We start from the raw sequence: 20,462 nt of genomic DNA, 5'->3' as shown, positions 1-20,462 counted from the left end.
ATTATCACTAACTAACTAACTAACTAACTAACTAACCAACTCACGGAGCTGAGTCCTTCTTGAAAAGCCGCCAGCTGCGCAGCTATTTAAGAATTTCCAAAAGTTTTATGGAACCTGAAAGTTCACTACCGTGTTCACATATTGGTCCCTATTCTGATCCAGATAAATCAAATTCATACTACTCCATCCTACCTCTCTAAGATACATTTTAATATTATCCTCCTACCAAAGTCTAGGTCCTCCTGGTGGTCTTTTTCTTTCTGGCTTTCCTACCAAATTCTATATGAATTCCTCTTCGTCCCATCCGTGTTACATGCTCTGTCCACCTCATCCTCCTTGACTCGATCATTCTAATTATACTTGGCAAAAAGTACAATTTATGAACATATACGTCGCTACTTATAAAACACTCGTACTTTCAGAAAACAAACCACAAAGCATGAAAACAAAGAAAAAATTACAGTAGTCCGAGATCAGTTTAGCTCTCAAATCTGAACTGAGGGGCCTCTCCAATTAAGCGCCTATTTCTTTAACACTCTGAAAGTAGCAAGGAGCTTGCGGTTGCAGAGTGGATTCAATGGGGACAGTCCAGATCAGAACTGAATGAATCCTAAGCAGTCAAGGAAGATGGGATCGGCTGAAGCTTTATTACGAGTTATTGTAATTTATTGTGATTACCAGTGACTGTACAAGGAGTGCTCAATAAATCCAATTACCAGTCCAAACCACGTCTCTAAGTCAACCGTACTCATGACAATACGTACATTCACCGACACAACTGCTTACCAATTGCCTTGTTACGCCTCATTTAGTAGTACATCCGGAAATCTGTAAGTATTTTTATCGCAGGTATGAAAAGAAGCGTAAAATGCTTCGTAAAGGAAATGTTATTCTGTGTAGAAACTTTTTGCTCAGGTTACAAATATACGAGTAAATATGACGGCATAGGTTTTTATATTCTAAAAAGAGAAATACGATTCAATAGCAGAAGCATATAGCACATATGAATAAAATGATAATTCCATGCAAGGTTGTGGACTAGGAACCTCGGTGGAAGAAGTCAAGTGGAAGACTGAGGTGTAGATTGGAGGACATTTATTTAACGATGCTGTCAGGAGCTCACAGTAACGTCGAATATAAGATGATTAATAAATCACTAATATGCAAAGGAAGGAAGAGGTCGTGGGCCTGTCTCAGGCAATCTCGTTATCTACTAATACCTCAATCATTATAGCCGGTGCCCTGGCCAAGATTCGAACCGATCATCTCCAGAAAGCAAGTCAGAACTGTTACCGACTGAGTCATTTTACTCTGTTATGAAAGGACAAAAGAAATGAGAAATAGGTATGTAGCTTGAGAACGGATTGAACTGGCTCTGAGTGTCAAATAGCGGGATTTTGTGAATACTGCAGTGAACCTTCGGGTGCCAGAGAGTCGGGTGATATCATGACAGCAGAATGAGTATTTACAAAATTTCAATTAAATTTGTAGTTAGAATTTCTGTCCTATGTTTCGTGTAAGAAGTACACTCCTTTCTTCCGTTTGTGCGTTTGAGAAGATAGACACGGATAACGTACTCGTACAAACAAAGCAAAATGTAGTTCACTAGAACAAGAGGAAATATTCACTAGCGGTAACATGAGGAATGTCTAACTTAATAAGACGTTTCAATTGATTGTCAAAACATATACAGCGATTTCATTGTCACGTAGCCCCTGAACAGATAGACTATACCTGACGTCAATGTAGAGAAACCGCATATGGGAGAACACGCTGCAATAAAAAACAAATGCGTGAAGAAATTCTGCTCTGCGGCCATAGTAACGGTAAAGCCGGGTACAAGATCACACGCCCTATTGACTGCTCCTTACGGAGAGAAGTTCACGTACGCACCAGTCTTTATGTTCCGCCACTTACAGAAAGAAATGCAAATCATTTGTGGTTCTCGTGTTGTGCGATAAATTCGTTCCGCTGCTCGTATATTGGCAACCAGCAATTTCCTTTCCCAATCTACCGGCATATCCAGTACGAGGTGTGATCAAAACATTCCCAGACTCAGTATTTTTTCTTAATACTTGACAAGTTTAGCTAGTCTATGCTTCCCACTTCAGAGAATGACGTTACACAGGAATTATAAAGAGAGTGCCCTTATGGAAAGCATCTGTGGAGACCATGGGTATGACGTTACCAATGTTCTTCCGTTAATTAAGAACACGACTTTTGTGCACAGAAAAAGAAGACCGCACGGGGCTAGATCTTGAGAGGATTGTGGGAACAATCGTAATGCGGTCCCGGGCAAAAATTCTCGAATAAATACAAGTAAAACAAACCCTCGCTAATCCGGAGTAAATGGGGGAGGCAGAACGGATTAAGCGATAATCCAGATTAGTGAAGCAAAATGTAGCCCTAAAACACAAAAGAATTAGAGCAAAATAAATGGAAAATTTAATGATGTAAGTACTGCTGACGGAAATAGATAAAAAAGTAATATATTTATTTCATCTATTGAAGACTCGGATGTTGTACTTGTTTTTTGAACATAATAAAGCAGGTTTCAAGAAACCGCAATTTTTGTCTGAACATACAAGTGACTCATCTGCCTTCCTAAATGACATATCTTTTAAAGTATGTACTCTATTGTGAACAGTAGTTTCCAATTTAATATTTCGATCCTGATTAAGTGTAACCAGATTAGAGGGGGTTAGTTGTCATTTGAAGTACCCAGAGGAGTGTGAATATCAGAAGTACGATGAAAACATAAGGCTGACTGCATCTCGCGGAATAGAATGCTGAAGAAAGCACAAGAAAACCCTGACGACTGTTGAGAAAATTAATTGAAAGGCCTCTTTCCTCCATACTTTCAATTCTGCTCCAGCTGTATTTTTTAATTGTAGACGCAGCATGGACACGCATCACAGAAAACATACGTCACATGACTGCTACCCAGCCAGCTCATTGGTACGCTGGCTGGACCTACAGAAAACACACGACTATACTTTGTTGTCAAGTAGTTCTTGGTTTTTATATATTTATATTTGTGCACTTCCCCAATCACGAATATACTGTGACATGTACATCCATTGCTAGGCACCGCCCGCAACACATACGCCGCCAACAATACTGGAACATTATCTTCTTTGCGTCCGTGCAGTTTGCGCATGCGCAGTGACCTGACCACAACAGTGTTCAGCGATCACATGATATGTTTTCTATAGATTCATCCAGCGCGCCAAAGGACTAGTTGGATATCTACCACGTGACACCTGTTTTCTCTAGGTCCAGCTAGCGTACAAATCAATTGGCTGGGTAGCAATCACGTGAAATATGTTTTCTGCGATGCGTATCCGTGCTGCTTCTACATAAGTGAGCAGAATTCCGAAGCTGGAGCAGTAAGTGGCAGGAGTACAGCAGTGAGCGGAGGAGTACAGCAAGCAAGCAGTAAGCTTGAGGTGTACAGAGGAGTACGAGAAATCAGCTTGAGAAGATTTAACGGGATTTGAAGACGTTATGTGTTCTGTAGTACTTAGGAGTGTGTGATTTAGTGAGTCTCATATATAGTTCCTGTGTTATAGATCCGTTACCAGGAAGTGGATAGTGAAGACTAACGGAAATGGACTTACAAGATTAGCCTTGGGCGATTCCTAATATGAGAATCAGTAACACTGTTATATCTATTTGTAATTACAACCTGTAAATGTTTAATAAATATAATTACCAGTCCGAACCCCGTCTATAGGCACTGATACACGCGATAATACATTCATACCTACACATACGAACCTTTAAATAATTTCGACTTCTCGTAATAAGTTAACTGCAATTCTATTCTTTAAAAAAATACGGCATTTATTTGAATAATTGTCTGCCATATTTGTTGTTGAACTATATATTACCACTCTCTGAAATGTGCGATAGCCTTGAACAAATAGTACATTAACACATCCTTCAAGTTTGGGGCGTCATCTTTGACCCTGCTGTTGGGTGGTTACAAGCTAAGGAAGTTTTCACTTCTGCCATGAAAATGTCTACCAATGCGACTATTAAAATAAAAAATGAACTTTCATTAATCACTCTTTCTGAAGTAGGTTTTTATTTTTATGGTCGATGTGTGAGCTAAAAGAATGCCGCCAATTGCAGTGCATCCATCTGGTTTCACGAAGAATCATTTCTTACTGCTTTGACACCAAAATCAGAGGAACTTGGTATGCTTTGTATAAAACATTTCTGAGAGTGCGCTGTATTTTGAAAAGGTAACTTCACAGAAGAAAAGTCTCTGTGTTTAACCAGATTTCCAGTATGGCGACTTTGGATCGCACTCTATATTGAAGAAAGACTTAACTTTCAAATGATGATATACCGAATCAGGTCACTTATTTTTTTATTGCTAATGGGGTGGGACTAAGTCCCTTGTACTGCGACCACTTCTGGTCTATTGTACCAGCCCCAGATGATAGGTGAGGGTGATTGTGGAGCAATTGGTGGAATGAAGATTGGCAGGGGAAACCGAAGAACTCGGAGAAAACCTACTCCAGCGCCACTTTGACCACCACAACTCCCACTTGACCAGACACGAGATCGAACCCGGGTAGTTGTGGTGGGAAGCTAGCGACTAACCGCTTGAGTTATGGCACGGCCTAATCAGGTCACTAACTCTTTATGTTGCAGTGATATACTAGTATATGTGTTAGACGCAGAATACCAACTAACTTGCAAGCAGTCCGGAACTTTTTGATCACACCTCTTGTAAGCAAACTGTCCCTAGGAGTTACTAAAGTGCTTAGCACTAGGGCGATGGCGGAATTCATTGTCACGAACAGTTTTGCTTTTAGCCATATAACTTAACCTCATTTTCCAAGTTAGAAGTGCCCTTCTACTTTACTGTTTGTTCGGTTTTTTCTTTGCAAATATTTCTCAAGTGAATAACGGAACATCTCTGCTGACGCTACTTATGCAAATAAATGATTCGTGAATCTGCACACAATTGTTTTCTTAATACCGTCAGTGCTTCCCACATTATTTCCGATTTATTTACTTTAGATATATCTCCGTCTTACTTACTCAGACTTTACTCAGTTCCCGATATGTGTATGCATATCCGTGTATGGAAGGATACGGAAATGTTCGGCCAGTACCGAAACATATTGAACATCAAGTCATGTACAAGGAGCGTAACCTTTTAAAAATTGCTGACAGATTCGTTGCTTAATGGCAGTGTACAGGTGTTCTTTAATAATTCTGTAGCAACTGTCGTGTAGCTTCCGATACGGTACGTCATGATGGGCTTTATTGGATTGTAAACATGGGAGTTCCAGTGCCCCTCCTTGACTGAACGTTTCCCGCGTGTTTGTGATATCCTGTGTTCTCAAGAAATGCTGAGAAGTATTCAACATATATACAGTTGTGTTTGCTTTTCGAAAAAGCATGTATTTACTCAACCAAATCTGGTATTCGAACAAGTCAAAGATTCTGATCCATGAATGTAGCAGCGGAAAAGATAGTGACGTAATGAGTTAGTAATGGCGATTATCAAAATTTGTGTTAGAGAAATTAGAATAAGATCTATAACATTTGTCTTTGAGCAAACATAATGCTCAACAGTGACGAAATGAAGTACATGCGAAAGACAAAGATATAAATTACGTTATTAGTATGGACAGAAAGAATAATACAGAAGGAATTCGAGTAAAAAAGTCCTGCAGAATATTTTCCCCGTATACATTCATTGAGAGATCGTTAAGTCTGTATGGACAGATGAAGAAAAGTGGCTGGTTTATAGCCCTTTTCACTTCGATATTAAGCTCTCCAAAGTAAAATTTATTGGGCCCTCGCTCATCACCCATGGAGCTGAGCCCTTCTTGAGAAGCTGCCAATTGTGCAGCCACTCAAGAAATTCCCAGCATTTTAAGAAACCCGAAGTTTCATTACCGTATTCACTGGAGCACTCCACCGGTCCCTATTCTGAGCCAGGTCAATCCAATGCATACGTTCCCATCCCATCTCTCTGAGATCCATTTTAATATTGTCCACCCACCTAAGCCTTGGTCTTCGCATTGGTCTCCTTCCTTCCAGATTTCCCACCAATAACCTATACACATTTCGTCTCTCCCCATTCGTGCTACATGCCCTGCCCATCTCATTCTCCTTGACTTGATCATTCTAAATATACTTGGAGAAGCGTATAAGTTATGAAGCTCCTCATTATGCAGATTAAAATTTATTGGTCCATTATAATAAAACCACAGAACAATAAATTAATGAGTCAGTATGTGTCTGCCTATGTACAAGGGTATATGTAACTATATATGATAAGTTAAGAACTAATCAGATTGCGAAATTTACATCAAATATTTTTAGACTCTATTAGAGCTCTTCAGTATTTACGAGGGGTCTGTAGTTAAATTTAATAAATATTGAATGATATCATTGATAATTTGTATTAATGTTACACTTTTCTTTTCCCATTGGCGCTACAGCCCTCATTTGGGTCTAGGCCAACCTTCATGAAACTCTTCTTTTCATTTCGGTTTTACTAGATCTTAGACATACGGTAGTACTCCTTGAGCGGGTGATCAGCTCATCGCAAGGCCTCTACCCGTACACAAACACAGAAAAACGCACACAAACTTCCATGCCCTGAGTTGGATTCGAACCCACGACCCCGGCTTCCGAGCAAGCGAAAACAGTGCATGCCTTAGACCGCTCGGCTACCGTGACCGGCAATGTTACACTTAGTATCATTTAATTATTAGACTCGAATGAGTTTATTCTTATTCAGCCGTAGTCTGTACTAATTTAGTGACTTGTGTCAAATAATAAACAGTAATGGCCGACTTTTGGAATATATTTCATTTCAAGCATTAAGGAGAAAATAGTTATTATATCATATAAATCAATACATTATTACTATATGTAGGTAAACCGGTAACTATTCTGACATATTTCTGATTATAGCGCACTAGCTTGAGAGCGCAGAGAAAAACTGTACTGCAATTTCAGGAGCAATTATGTTGTTCATGGTGGCTACATGTAACTAGGGTTTCTGTGCTCGCATGTCGTTCTTGTGGCCTGAACAAGTTTCGTCATCATGACTACTACTATGAAAACATGGTACTACTCACCATCATCATGGGCCCATTGCTTTTCTTATGGAGAGGTTGGGGGGGGGGGAACTCAGTTGGACTCGAAACCATATATGGAACAGCAAAATTAACAAATCTTCCTAATTTTACTTTCTAAATTAACAACTTTTATATATATTTTCCAATTACTCTTCCAACCCATTTAGGTCCCAGGCCCCTTATTCAGTTCCGTAATAATTTTTTCACAGACGGTAGGAATCACTGGGTGAGAGATCAGCCAGTCGCAAGGCAGCTATCTAAACACAGGAAAAAACAAACACACACCAAACATCTATGCCTTCAATGGGATTCGAACCCACGACACCAGCGTCCGAGCGAGCGAAGACAATTCATGCCTTAGACCGCGTAGCTACTGTGACCGGTTTTTCGTATATGCTATAGTTCTTCTACCATTATTGGGGGTAAGCTGTAGCGTAGTTGGTTGAGGCACTATACTGCTAGCCGTAAGGTTGCGGGTTCGATTCCCGATGAGGTCACTGAATTTTTCAATTTACCTATCCTACCAGCCACATTATGGCCCTGGGGTCGGCTCAGCCTCTAACAGAAATGAGTACCAGGAATCTTCCTGGGGGTAAAGGGCAGCCGGCACGTAAGGCTGGCAACCTCACCGCCATCTGTGAGCCGATTGTCTAGAAAATGTGGGAACCTCGACATCTCACAGCCCAATGAGTCTCCAAGGTCTATCACAGGGATAGTTCTAACTTCTTTTTTTTTTTACTTCTACCATTTCTAGTTTCCAAGATATCTAACGTGACTGACAGGACAGACAGACAGACAGACAGACAGAAGTATGCTGTTACTAGCATATACTAGCATATACGAGTATGTGCGCTATGTATCACGATTGAGGCTGTTTTATTATTGCTGATTGGCTGGTTGTAAAGCGGCACTGTCATGGGCCCTAATTTTAGAACAGGTTGCAGTGCTGTCCACTCAGATATTATGCTGACAATTTGTGTTGTTGTTTCTCTTTGCGGTGGATACGTAGATAACACTGACGTGTGTAATTTATATGGATCTGCTGATGTTGTGTAACTATTTATTCATCTATTTATGGCTTACTTAACGACAACCAGTAGATGGAATATATAGCGTCTATTGACTGGACTGCAGTGAATAAATCAGTTTGTAAGACTGTGGAAAGAAGTGGTCATGGCCTAATTTGAGATAATACCCCGAAAATTTCATTACGTAGACCGAGGAAAACTAGGAAAATCTTAGTTAGGTTTGCTGGTTTCCGGGTCGAGATTTGAAAACCCTGGACCTCCGGAAGAAGAAACGGGCGCTGATCGGTCGACTGCGGTTTCCGGTGTCGGATATTTGATGACCATCACACAGACCCACTGCCAGTAACGTGGCTTAAATATATAAGTATGTACTGTGTGAGGCTGCTTGTTGTGTGGGGACGGTGTAATACAGTAAAATGTATTCACTTCATATAATACCATAACATGACGCGTAACCCTCTACAAGGAAAAGCTCGTCTACACAACATCTGCAAGGTTAGTTCTTAACACTCAGAAAACATACAGCATCTCTTTCAGAAATCTCAATCGAATTCTGGTGTTCTCGAGAGGGAAAGGAGCTGTTTCTTTTTTATGAGAAACAAATGACAGCCACAATTAAACACCACGGCATAATGACCTACTTAAAATAAAAACAAGGGATAATTGACACTGCTCTATAGGAGTTAACATAATATTATTCTGCAAAAACAATTCTAGGCATATTTCGCATAAAGCTCAAATAGAAGAGTTATGGATTTTCTCATATTCGAATTAACGCACAAAGGATTATTTAATTCCTATAATTTATTACTATGCGGTGTATATTCAAAGTAATACAAAAATTATTTCTACATGTAGTGTGACAAGCAATAAACAGTTGATTCGAATATACACGTTAGCCTAAAAGAAATAGAAACATTCAAAATTTTACAGAAAGAAGACTTTTAATGGCATGGCCGAGATACGTACATGGTTTGAAAAGTATGCCCTGAAGTTTACATGGGTAAGTTACAAGTGTTCTATATGTGACCCTTCCGTAACACGGCAAATATCAATGCGATAGTCCAGTTCTTCCCAAACGCTTCTCAGCATGCCCACGTCAGTTCCCCATATACGAACTTTGTGTTTGTTCACCGTACCGCTAATGTGCAACGTTGATTCGTCACCGAAAACTGCCGGCTACAGAAATCATTACTTTCTTCCGTTGCTGCGTGTCCATACAGAATGAGTGACGGAGGGTTTTGTCGTTTTCTGTGAGATTCTGCAATAATTGCAACCGGTAAGGGAACATTCGTAAAGGTTTACGCAAGATATTGCGCACAGTTTTTGTGGAACTTGAAGTTCTATACTTGCACGTGTTGTCGACGTGTTGACACGAGTCATTTAAACTGTCTATTTCTTTTAGGCTAACCTTGTACACTAAATAACATGAAAGTCAATGAATTACGCAAAACGAAAAAGAAAGTATGTGAAAGTGACAATGTGGATTGTATTCATCTGGCTTGGGATGAAAACGAATGGCAAGCAGGATATTATAAATATAGTTATAGAGCATAGGGTTCTGTAAAGGGTGGTGAATTTCTTGACTAGCCGAGAGACTATTGGTTCCATGAAATTAGTACCAAATTACAGCTTAATTTTTTTCCCCCATTTTTGGTCTCACAATATCAGAAACACAGACATGAAATGCGGTAACACTGAAAGATAATTAAATATAAGTTAGTGTATTTTACTGCTTAGCTTAACGTTTACTTAAAAGCGATAGATCTCAATCCCATCAAACTAACCACAAATTAAGAGCAAATTTTTAACAACAAACTTTAAAAAATATAGTGTTATTAAAATCAAATTAACCGTAAATTATATGTATAAGCCTGTATAGTAAATATACACGTATATTTTCTATTAATGTTCTTGAGTTAACCTGCACGCCTCATGATTTACTTTTGATTGTACGTATATCTTGAATCATGGCGTTGTACATAATAAAGCAATTTCGTGCGTGACCAATTAATTTCGTTCGATGGCTGTATTCTGTAACCTTTACCAGTATGTCCAAATTTAATTTGGCCACGGAACACTTTCGCACTAGAAGAAATATTTGTAGAACCCCTAAAAAGTTGCTACATATTAAATTGTACATTTTTGAACCGAGAATAATTTTTATGTATATAAAATTGAAGGTTTAAAATAATAGGGCGCACATTCGTAATTACCTGTGTGAAAGGTGTTCTTTTCTTCCTTGTTCCATGAATTCTAATTCTGTCTCGCTTCGGATGGGAAGGTCTAATTTCAAATCTGGCTCCGCATTGATACCGTTTCTATATTTTGTTCTTGTTTCTGAGCAAACCGATAATCCAGTTTCACACAAGCATCTGCTGGCGAATTGCACATCCTCATAAATCTTTTTCCTCTGATGAAAATCACACTTTAGGTAATTATTTTCTTCCTTTGAAAATTACATTAAAATGCCCCAAAATGATCATTAGTTAAATTAAGGTCATAAAAATAATAATAATATTTGATTATATTTATGTAGAGTTTGGGATATCCATGGAACTAGCTAGGCTGATTAAATTGTGTTTGAAGGAAGCGTGTAATAAAGTCTCTATCGGTAAACCCTTGTCTGATAATTTTCCAGTCCGGAATGGTCTAAAACAAGGAGATGCTTTATCGCCATTCCTTTTCAACTTTTCTTTAGAATATACCATTAGGAAGGTATGAGAAAACCAGGTGAGACTGAAATTAAACGGGACACATCAGCCGTTGGTCTATGCCGATGATGTGAATCTACTGGGTGATAATATAGATACCATATAGAAAAACACAGAAACTCTAATTTACGCTAGTATAGATGGTGGTATAGAAGTAAACATAGAGAAAACTAAGTATATGTTGCTGTCTCGTCACCAGAATGCGAGGCAAAATCATGATATAAAGATAGATAACAGATGCTTGAAAATATGGTAGAGTTCAAATATTTTGGAACTACAATAATAAATCAAAATTTGATTCAGAAGGAAATTAGGAGATTAATTCGGGTAATTCTTGTTACCATTTGGTCTAGACACTTTTGTCTTCTCATCTGCTGAATAAAATGTAAAATTTAGAATATACAATGCTATAATTTGATTGTGTTCTGTGTAAGTATGAAACTTGGCCTATGACAATAAGGGAGGAACATAGACTGAGGGTGTTTGGGAACAGGGTGTTGAGGAAAATATTTGGACCGAAGAGAAATGAAGTGACGGGAGGATGGAGAAAACTGCATAATGAAGAGCTTCATGACTTGTACCCTTTGCCAACTATAATTAGAATGAAAATGTCAAGGAAGACGAGATGGGCAGGATATGTAGCACGAATGGGGAGAAGAAGAGTGCATATGGGATATTTGTGAGAAAGCTAGAAGGAAAGCGACCATTATGAAGACAATGACGTAGGTGGGTGGATAATATTAAGGTGGATCTTAGAGGAATAGAATTGAGTGTTATGGGCTGGATCGATCTGGCTCAGGAAGGGGACTAGAAAGGGCTCTTGTGAACACGGTAATGAACAACAGGGTTCCTTAAATTTCTGGGAAGTTCTTGAGTAGCTACACAATTGGCGATTTCTCGAGAAGAGCTTAGCTTCCTTTAATGGAATTTTCTTGCGGGATCCTTATTTTCACTTTGGGATATCCAAATAATCCAAACATTTTGGAAACACTGTACTGCACCATATCATAACGTGTTTGAAATGAAAGTTGTGAAATTGAGCATTCGTATTTTGCGATGAGTTTCCATTCTTCTCTAAGAAGCCATTTTGTTAAAAATGATAAATTTCGATACCAGCTTTAGTTGACCTAATGGTTATACTGGAGGACAAAATTAAATTCGCTTATCACCATTTAGTGTTGACATATACCAATATACCAATGATTTTCAAACCCGCTTTTTCTTGTTACAGAAAACAGAAGAGAGGTCGTTGCCTATCGCAGTGAGAGTCCATAAGACTCTGGAGCTCGCAGACGACAAGTTTTACGTCATCACTTGCGGCAAGGCTGGCTTCAAGAATGCGCGAAATGAAACTTCTCTCGTTTCCCTCAAATTGCTGGAAAAGGGGAAGAGAGTCCAAGAAGCCGTGTATAGCCATCCCTATACGCTACGTGCTGACATCTCGCGGCCAGACGGTGAGTGCAAGAATCTGAAGATTCTCCTGTGTTTCCTGTCACGGTCTGATTATTCCTATGTTTGATAGAGTCGAATTCCAGAAGTATATTATAATGCATGACGTTCCCTGGGGTTGTTCTACCCCAATTCTAAATCAAAGGATTGTTCTGCCGATACAATTTATGTTTTTATACTTTCACTTGGTGGAGTGACTATAGGCAGGGTTTGGATTGTTAAACGGATTTATGGAACATTTTAACACACAACTCGTGACTACATTTTATATTTCGCTATAAAATACACAGTAGTTTCCACAGAAACTTCTTCATTGCCGTTGCTTGGTAGCGGCTCTCAACTGCGAACGTTCCCTTTCTTTGGTTTCCAGAACTGTTCCCGGCATCAGCTACCAGTTTCTCACAGCAACAGCTCACAACGACTGAACTGCAGTTCTCTATCTCACAACTCACCAATCAGCACTTCACTAATGACTCACCCTTCATTTGTCCTGCTCATTACACTTCGGCACTGACCGCGTAGAAAACACCGCTCCTCTGTTGCAGTGCAATTGTTGTCATGAAATTGTTGAGTTCGTGTCTGTTGGCGGAGCCTCCATCTAGCAACAGCTGTTGTATATTTACCTATTTAACGGTCTTTGCCTCGCAACGGGTCTATATGCCACAGTATTTTCATTAGGGGTTATTAAGGACAGTGTCTGGATAGAACCCGCGACCTTTAAAGACCACTCCAGTAGCCTAGTGAGTGGTTCTTAACGTCTTCATGTCGTCCTCACATCCACTTCTGCCTAAGAACAACGTGTTGAGAAGAATGTGAGATGAAGTAACAAGGGACTAGAGAAAATGACATAATGAGGAGCTTCGTAATTTGTACTCTTCACAAAATATTAGGGCTCGCAAACCAAGAAGTGTGAGATGGGCGGGGAAAGTAGTGCCCATGAGATATATAAAAACATAACACAAAATTTAAAGCAGAAAAGCTCAAGGATATAAATCTCTGGGAGATCTACGAGTAGAGGGGAGAATAATATTAAAATAGACTAAAGGAGACACGGAAGAGCACGGGATAGCGTTGTCGGTTGAGGCACTATGCTACAAGCCGAACAGTTGTGGGTTCGATTCCCGATGAGATCATTGAATTTTTCAATTGACCTAATCCTTCCAGCCGTACCATGGCCCTGGAGTAGACTCAGTCGCTAGCAGAAATGAGTATCAAGAATCTTTCTGGGGATTAAGGGCGGCCGGCGCATAAGGCTGACAACCTCACCGCCATCTGTGACCCCTTGTCTAAAAATGTGGAAGCCTCGACGTCTCACAACCCTACGGAGCGAGCTCCACGGCCTCTTACGGGGATAGTTTTACCTTCTTTATATGAGACACGGCGTAACGATGGAGATTGAACTTAACTGGCTCAAGATAGGGTCCAATGTAGGGCTTTTTGAACACGCTAATTAATCATTGGGTTTAATAAAGAATGAAGGGATTTCTTGACTAGCCGAGCAACTATTAGCTTCTCGAGGGAGACTCTGCCCCACGAAGTTAGTTACAGTTGGATTTGAGGTTCTCACGGGAGTGACTATGAAGATGTAACTGCGAGGTAACTGCCTTGGGAGGCAGCACCCTCCGAAACGTCTGTCGAATAAAACGTCTACCAGAGTAAACACTGTTACATCCTAGAAGACGGTATTCAGCCGCCAGTTCTGAGTTACTAAAAGCCCAATACCATTCTAAATCTATAAACTGTTTATCAAAAACTATCACTTATTTATTTGTTTATTTGAATGGTCTCAGAGTGAAATCTTATATTAAATTAATTAAATTTTGCTTAAAAATTCGTAGCTACAGAAGAGGCATTGAAACAAGACTATGCGAGATATAAAGACGAGAAGACAAACAATTTCAAAGGAAAAGGAAACAAAGATGGCATACAGTCACAATATATATATATATCATGAAGTCAAATTATGTGACTGTCACTATCTTGTGTAGTAAGTAATAAATCGCCATTGAGTAAAATTACCTGTGTTAATTTTTGAGTCAAAATCAATTTTGATTCAAAATACTTCTTGGAATGCAAATACTCACCCTACTACGTGGAGAGCCCCAAGAAGATAGAAACCAGAAATTTCTAAAGGTAGGAAAAGGAATAAAATTCTTTTTGGTCATCTTATGAAGCTCTCAATATGTAACCTGTAAAGCGCCGAATTTTAGGATGATGAATTGGAAATGATTTGGAGGGACGCGGCGGTGGCCTAAGCGGGGATCTACCCTGGCATTTACTTAGAGGTTAGGGGAAACCGCGAAAATTCTCATCGAGAATAAATGGTGTCCCTGCCGAGATTCGAACCGAGCACATCCTGAAAGAAATTCGCTAGAGTCACTGCTATGCCGAACAAGTGCAGTATTCCTACAGAAACTTCGATGAACTTACCTAAAACGGCAGTAGTTTCCCTAGCCTTACACATTTTCTGAGCCGCAGAGTTATTTATCTTCAGGCTATGGAAACAAGAACAGCGATATTTAAATATTATCTAACGACGTGACAGTCATACACCTTAATTAAAATGGTGCATACAACATGTACGAACATCCTGATACCCCAGACTTATACCGGTAACATCAGGCAAGTAGGCTAATGACACAGGAAAGTGATGTTAAGAGAGAAAGTTCTGGTTCCTTATCGTTCCATCGACTGTTTCACTTACATGTCTACTTTCCTAAGAATGACATTTTTGTGACCTTTGTCAGATAAATTAAGATCTCAAATATCTACCTGTTATTGAAATATGACGACAACTTGAGTGCTCCACTTTTACTGAGCCAGGCCTGTACCGATATGTAAGGGATACTCAGATGGAAAGTCGGAAGTTCTTAGCGACAAGTCGGACCCACTCTCATTGCAATTGCTTCCTGGCTGCGGTGTTTATAGAATTGTACGCAGTCAGAAGTGGTAGTTGGAATTGAAGTCGGATTTCGACACCCGGGGTAGGGCAAGAGATTTTCGTCTTTTCCATATCAGACCGGGATCTTAGGCCCACCCGTTCTCCTTTTCCGAAGTGTATCAAGGTTTCGTTCCTCGAGGATGAAGCGGTCCGTGAGTGAATCTGACCACTTCCTTCTACTCAGTGCCGAGAGAAACAATGCTTGGAGCTGTGAAGCCACTCCCCCACATTCTGTACTTCAAAGTACTTAATTACTGATAGGGACCTCGGCTGTTTTCCGTCTTGCTGTAAGCGTAACATCATTCTTAAAGTTAAGTCTTGAAAGACGTCCGTTTCTATCACAACGCGAAGAGAGAATCTTGAAGTGTCGGTGCAAAGTGTACCGCCAATTATCATGTTACTGGTAACACATTTCATTCAGTGTCTAACGAAGGAATTACGGATAATGAATTCCATGTACTGAATTTCCTTATCAGTAGCTGTAGTGTTGGAACGAACACTTTCGGTCAGGAAGCGAGAGCACTGTCACACAAGCGATTGTAGGTTGTAGGAAGCGGAAGGAGTTCTTCACGCCGTATAGGCAGGACGAAACTACTCTACAATCGCGCACCGTAATGGAAAGGTGAAAATGTTATACAACAGCACATCCTATTGACACGGTGAGATTGCCGAGCAACTGCACACCATATTATATTGCCTTGCTCTGTGAGCACAGAAAAGTCGTGGTGGGCAGATCCCTCGTTCAAAGTGTCTTGCGAAATGTCCGAAATCAGAAGGATTCATAACTCCATGGTTAGTTCCGAATAGGGACATTCTAGAAGGGGTAATCCATGTAAATGTAATAAGGAGCCCATCACTGGTCCTTATCCCAAAACATACGTAGTAATAATAACGTAAAACTATACTTGTAAGAGGTCGTGGAGGCCGATAGGATTGTAAGACGTCGAGACTCCTACATTTTCTAGACAAGCAGCTCACAGATGGCTGTGAGGTTTTCAGCCTTAGGCGCCTGCCGCCCTTTTTTTCCCCCCTTGGCACTACAGCCCCAGTGAGCCTAGGCATACCTCCATGAACTTCTCCGTTCACTTCGGTTTTTCTAGATCTTACACATTCGCTAGGACTCTTTGGGCGGGTAATCAGCTCGTCGCAAGGCCTCTACCTGTACACAAACACAGAAAAACGCACACACACAAACTAAACATCCATGCCCTGAGTAGGATTCGAACCCACGATCCCGGTTTCCAAGCGAGCGAAGACAGTACATGCCTTAGACCGCTCGGCTACCGTGACCGGCCCTGCCGCCCTTTATCCCTATGAATATTCCTGGTACTCATTTGTCTTTGAGGCTGAGTCGACCTCACAGTCATAGTGCGGCTGGAAGGATTAGGTAAATTAAAATTTCTGATAACCTCATCGTGTGTCAAACACGCGACCTACTGGCTTGTAGAATTGTTCTCAACCAACTACGCTACCGCGTGCCCCAAGATATAATAATAATAATAATAATAATAATAATAATAATAATAATACAAAAAATAATATTAACAATAATAGTTCAACTATTTATTTACGTGCTTACTCAACAGCCCAGAGGCCAATTTCAAAGTAAGCACGAGCGAAGGGGCAAAGAAAATAAGCACATACACATAAAAACGACAAAACTACTTATTTCATTTAGACAGTAAAAAATTTTCAATAAGTGCAATCACGCCAATGTAAGTAATGTATAATCTCATACATACACCCGTGTTGAATACACTTAATATTTTAATAATAAGAAAGTACCGCTATAAAATATTATTAAGAGTAACAGAAAAATAATTCCATGTAGCAGCGTCTCTCTTAAAACCCTAAGTCTCTCAGGTTTTCTAGAAATTCATTTCCTTTCATAAACTCCAAATGTCCATTACTTGTTCACAAGAGTCTGCCACTGATCCCTGTCTCCAGTCAAAGGAATGCATATCAATTATTATCCGTTTTAATATTGTCCTCAAATTTGAGCCTATATTTCTCCATTTCATACTTCCTACCTAATAATCTGCAAGCAATTCTTATCTCCCAATGAGAGCTACATACTCCACATCAGCAAAAATGTTAACAATAATAATAACGTAACTAATCATTTCTCTCCTGCACTTTCTGTGAACATGACATAATATTCTGCGTGAACCCGCTCCGGTATCAGATTTCAGTATGTAATAAAATTTGTATTTCATTTCAGGCACTTACGGAATTCGAGTGAAATCTTGTTTCGCGTTCAGCAAAAGGAATAGCACCGTGTCTCTCATTGACGACAGAGGGTAAGTAACATTCATATTCTGTGCGATTAGTGCTCAGTTTGAGCTGAAAGACAAATCTGAACCATGGTGCTTTGTGCACTGTAATAATCTATCCACCCGTCTGTCTGTCTATCTATCTGCAGCACTTTGTTGGACCTTGGCAGCTTTCTCAGTTTGTTAATCCTGTAAATAGTCGGTAGGGCACCTTGGACTGGGGATCAGCCCGTCGCAAGACCTGTACATACACACAGACATCCATGTCTTGAGTGGGATTCGAACCCGCGATCCCAGCATTCGAGCGGGCGAAGACAGTTCACGCCTTAGACCACGCGGCCACTGTGTTGAACTACTGAATAAACTGTAGTAATAGGGGATCGAACAATGTATAATAAATGAATTTAAGTATTTGGAATGTAATAAATCATATTCGAAGTGCTTCAGCCATTCTTTAATTTCCTATTGAAGTTATTACTATTCAGACATGTGTATTGCTGTGGAATCATTTAAATTTACTCTCTATACCTTCATTGTTTTAAATGTGATTTCTTATAACTTTTCTATAATTTATAATAAATCGTAATCTGTGTAAAGGAATAAGGATACGGAAAGTAACTCAGCAGAATTATACAGAATATATAGCAAAATCAGCAGAATCATAACAAAAAAATTGCGCGAGGAAACTCGGGATAAGAAGACAAAATTTAAAGGCCTGTTATTTCATATGAATCACATGCGTGGGCAGTAACCTAACACATAATTATGGAAGAAGTCGCTGAAATATATTTCCTGACATTGGTAGAAATTATTTCCAAAGGCCAAAGGGCAGAATGATATTAGAGAGTAAACAAAGATAGAAATTTAGACTACATAAATAAATTGGAGAGGCACGTTGAAAGGAAAAAACAAAATCTTATTCCTGAGAGTTCTGAATTATGGTCCACGAGATAAGAATGCTAGAATAGAAATATGAAATACTGATTGACCAAGTGAGATTTTCAAGAGAACGGAGCAGACTATCAGCCCTACTCCTTCATGCAGCAGATGACTGCAACCAGCATAAATAAGAGGGTATATCTGACATGACAAGACTGCAGGCGGTTAAGATGTACAGACGCTATTTATACACAACCAAAACAACTTCGACAGGAGGTTGTTTTTTCGAAACCTGCACACACACTTCCTACCAGCAGCTCCTGTTGAGGTACAAGGCATTCTTATGCCAATGATTATAAGACTAAGAAGAAGTTAGATGCATTATTTTTTGTTTAGGAGGTAGCAGTTCATTTAACCTATGAATTGACGGAAGTTTTAACAGCTCATTTAACTGTCATTAATCTGTTTGGCGCCCATTTATTTCTAAATTACTCTCTCAGACCTCGACTGCACAGTTGTGCGTAACAGAACATGGAGAAGGAAAGGGAAGAAAATTGAAGGGAATAAAAAAAGACGACTGAGAAGGAGGATAAGACGAGACTGAGAATAAAGGAGAAGGGAAAATGAAGGAGAAAAGTACACAGATGAAGAATGATAAGAAGATACAAATATTGTCCTTCTATGACGTCTACATACCTGTAATGCCCACAAAACATAACTGTACAAAAACTAGTTTCTGTCTGACGACTTGATTCTCAAATATACGTACTTAGGTAGTATAACGTCTTAACTAGGCGAGTAGCGTGTCTTGAAGATACCTCCACAGTTACTTTCCCCCCCCCCCTGGCACTACAGCCCCAGTGGGCCTAGGCCTACCTCCATGAACTTCTCCGTTCACTTCGGTTCTTCTAGATTTTAAACATTCGGTAGGTCTCCTTGGGCGGTTGATCAGCTCGTCGCAAGGCCTCTACCTGTATACAAACACAGAAAAAAGCACACAAAACAAACTAAACATCCATGCCCTGAGTGGGATTCGAACCCACGATCACGATTTCCAAGCGAGCGAAGAAAGTACTTGCCTTAGACCGCTCGGCTACCGTGACCGGCCCACGATTACTTCATGTATTCTTCTAAACGCTGTAGCCAACTTACTAATTTGAATAAATCGAAAAAGTCGTAATTTAATTAAAGAAGGCAAAGTTATTACGTGTATTTGCGTCTGTCTGGATGTTGATAAAATAAATTTAAGCTAACAAGCCAGCTGAAGTACTGGATTCTTGTAACTTTGGAACGAGGCAGACGCGCCGTGCAGCAATGCTGTTCACTTCTCTTACGAATGTACCACGCTCTCCAAATACGTTGCTCCCTTTTTGTTTCTGCTTTCTGTCATGGCTGGACCAACCCAAAAGCCTGCCTCCGTGACCTGTCTACCGACTACACCGTTTTATGCAGCAGTTGAGGTTCCCACAGCGGTGGTTATGAGGAGTGCTGACTTCTGGGATATAACGTCCTGTGGCCCGTTGAAAGTCAACCGAAGTTTCGGAGAAATATATCGCCTCCATCTTCGGGGACGAACGACTTTCCACCTGCTTTCACGCTTGTATCTTGCTAGGCTTATTCAAACCTGAAGATGGATGTTCCTCGGGAACATCGGTTGCCCTATAATTATTTAGTTCACTGGTCACGAACACCGGAAGCATAAGGGAATCTCTTCTTCGGCTCTCGAGGGTTAGGCCTTCTGCCCAGACCGGATTCTGAATTAATTTTTTAGCTTTCAGAAGCTTCAGGAATTTTATAGCACCCTTTAAAATGGAGATCGATCTGTAGCAACACAAGAACAAAAGGGATTTGTGGAAATGTACTTGGCCCCTAGCGGAGTTTGAACCCGCGATCAGTTATGTTTAAGCGGTCCAAGACCGCATGCACCTCAAACCGTCTGGGAATAAAATGTCTTCCCACAAAGTATTGCGTTCCTATCATAATGCATAAACATTTAATGAACATTTCTTGACTGAAGTCATTTGACACACATACTCGTACAAGTTGACATCGTTGCGTGA

The 20,462-nt window shown here is 40.0% G+C and overlaps 1 protein-coding gene and 1 long non-coding RNA gene across 2 annotated transcripts in view; one reads left to right on the top strand and one right to left on the bottom strand.

The window, feature by feature from the left end:
- LOC111875590 overlaps positions 1–20,462 on the top strand; it is a 185,833-nt gene that overhangs the window by 127,405 nt on the left and 37,966 nt on the right. The window contains exons 4-5 of the mRNA XM_023871939.2: positions 12,092–12,314; positions 17,472–17,550. Of these exons, the coding sequence (XP_023727707.1) occupies positions 12,092–12,314; positions 17,472–17,550 (302 nt within the window). The remainder of the gene's footprint in view (positions 1–12,091; positions 12,315–17,471; positions 17,551–20,462) is intronic.
- The window catches only part of LOC111875593, a 243,096-nt gene that overhangs the window by 193,122 nt on the left and 29,512 nt on the right, over positions 1–20,462 (bottom strand). The window lies entirely within an intron of this gene.

The sequence above is a fragment of the Cryptotermes secundus genome, unplaced genomic scaffold (genome assembly GCF_002891405.2).
Source record: "Cryptotermes secundus unplaced genomic scaffold, Csec_1.0 scaffold50, whole genome shotgun sequence".
NCBI classification, from domain to species: Eukaryota; Metazoa; Arthropoda; class Insecta; order Blattodea; family Kalotermitidae; genus Cryptotermes; species Cryptotermes secundus.
This window is presented reverse-complemented; position numbering and strand designations above follow the sequence as displayed.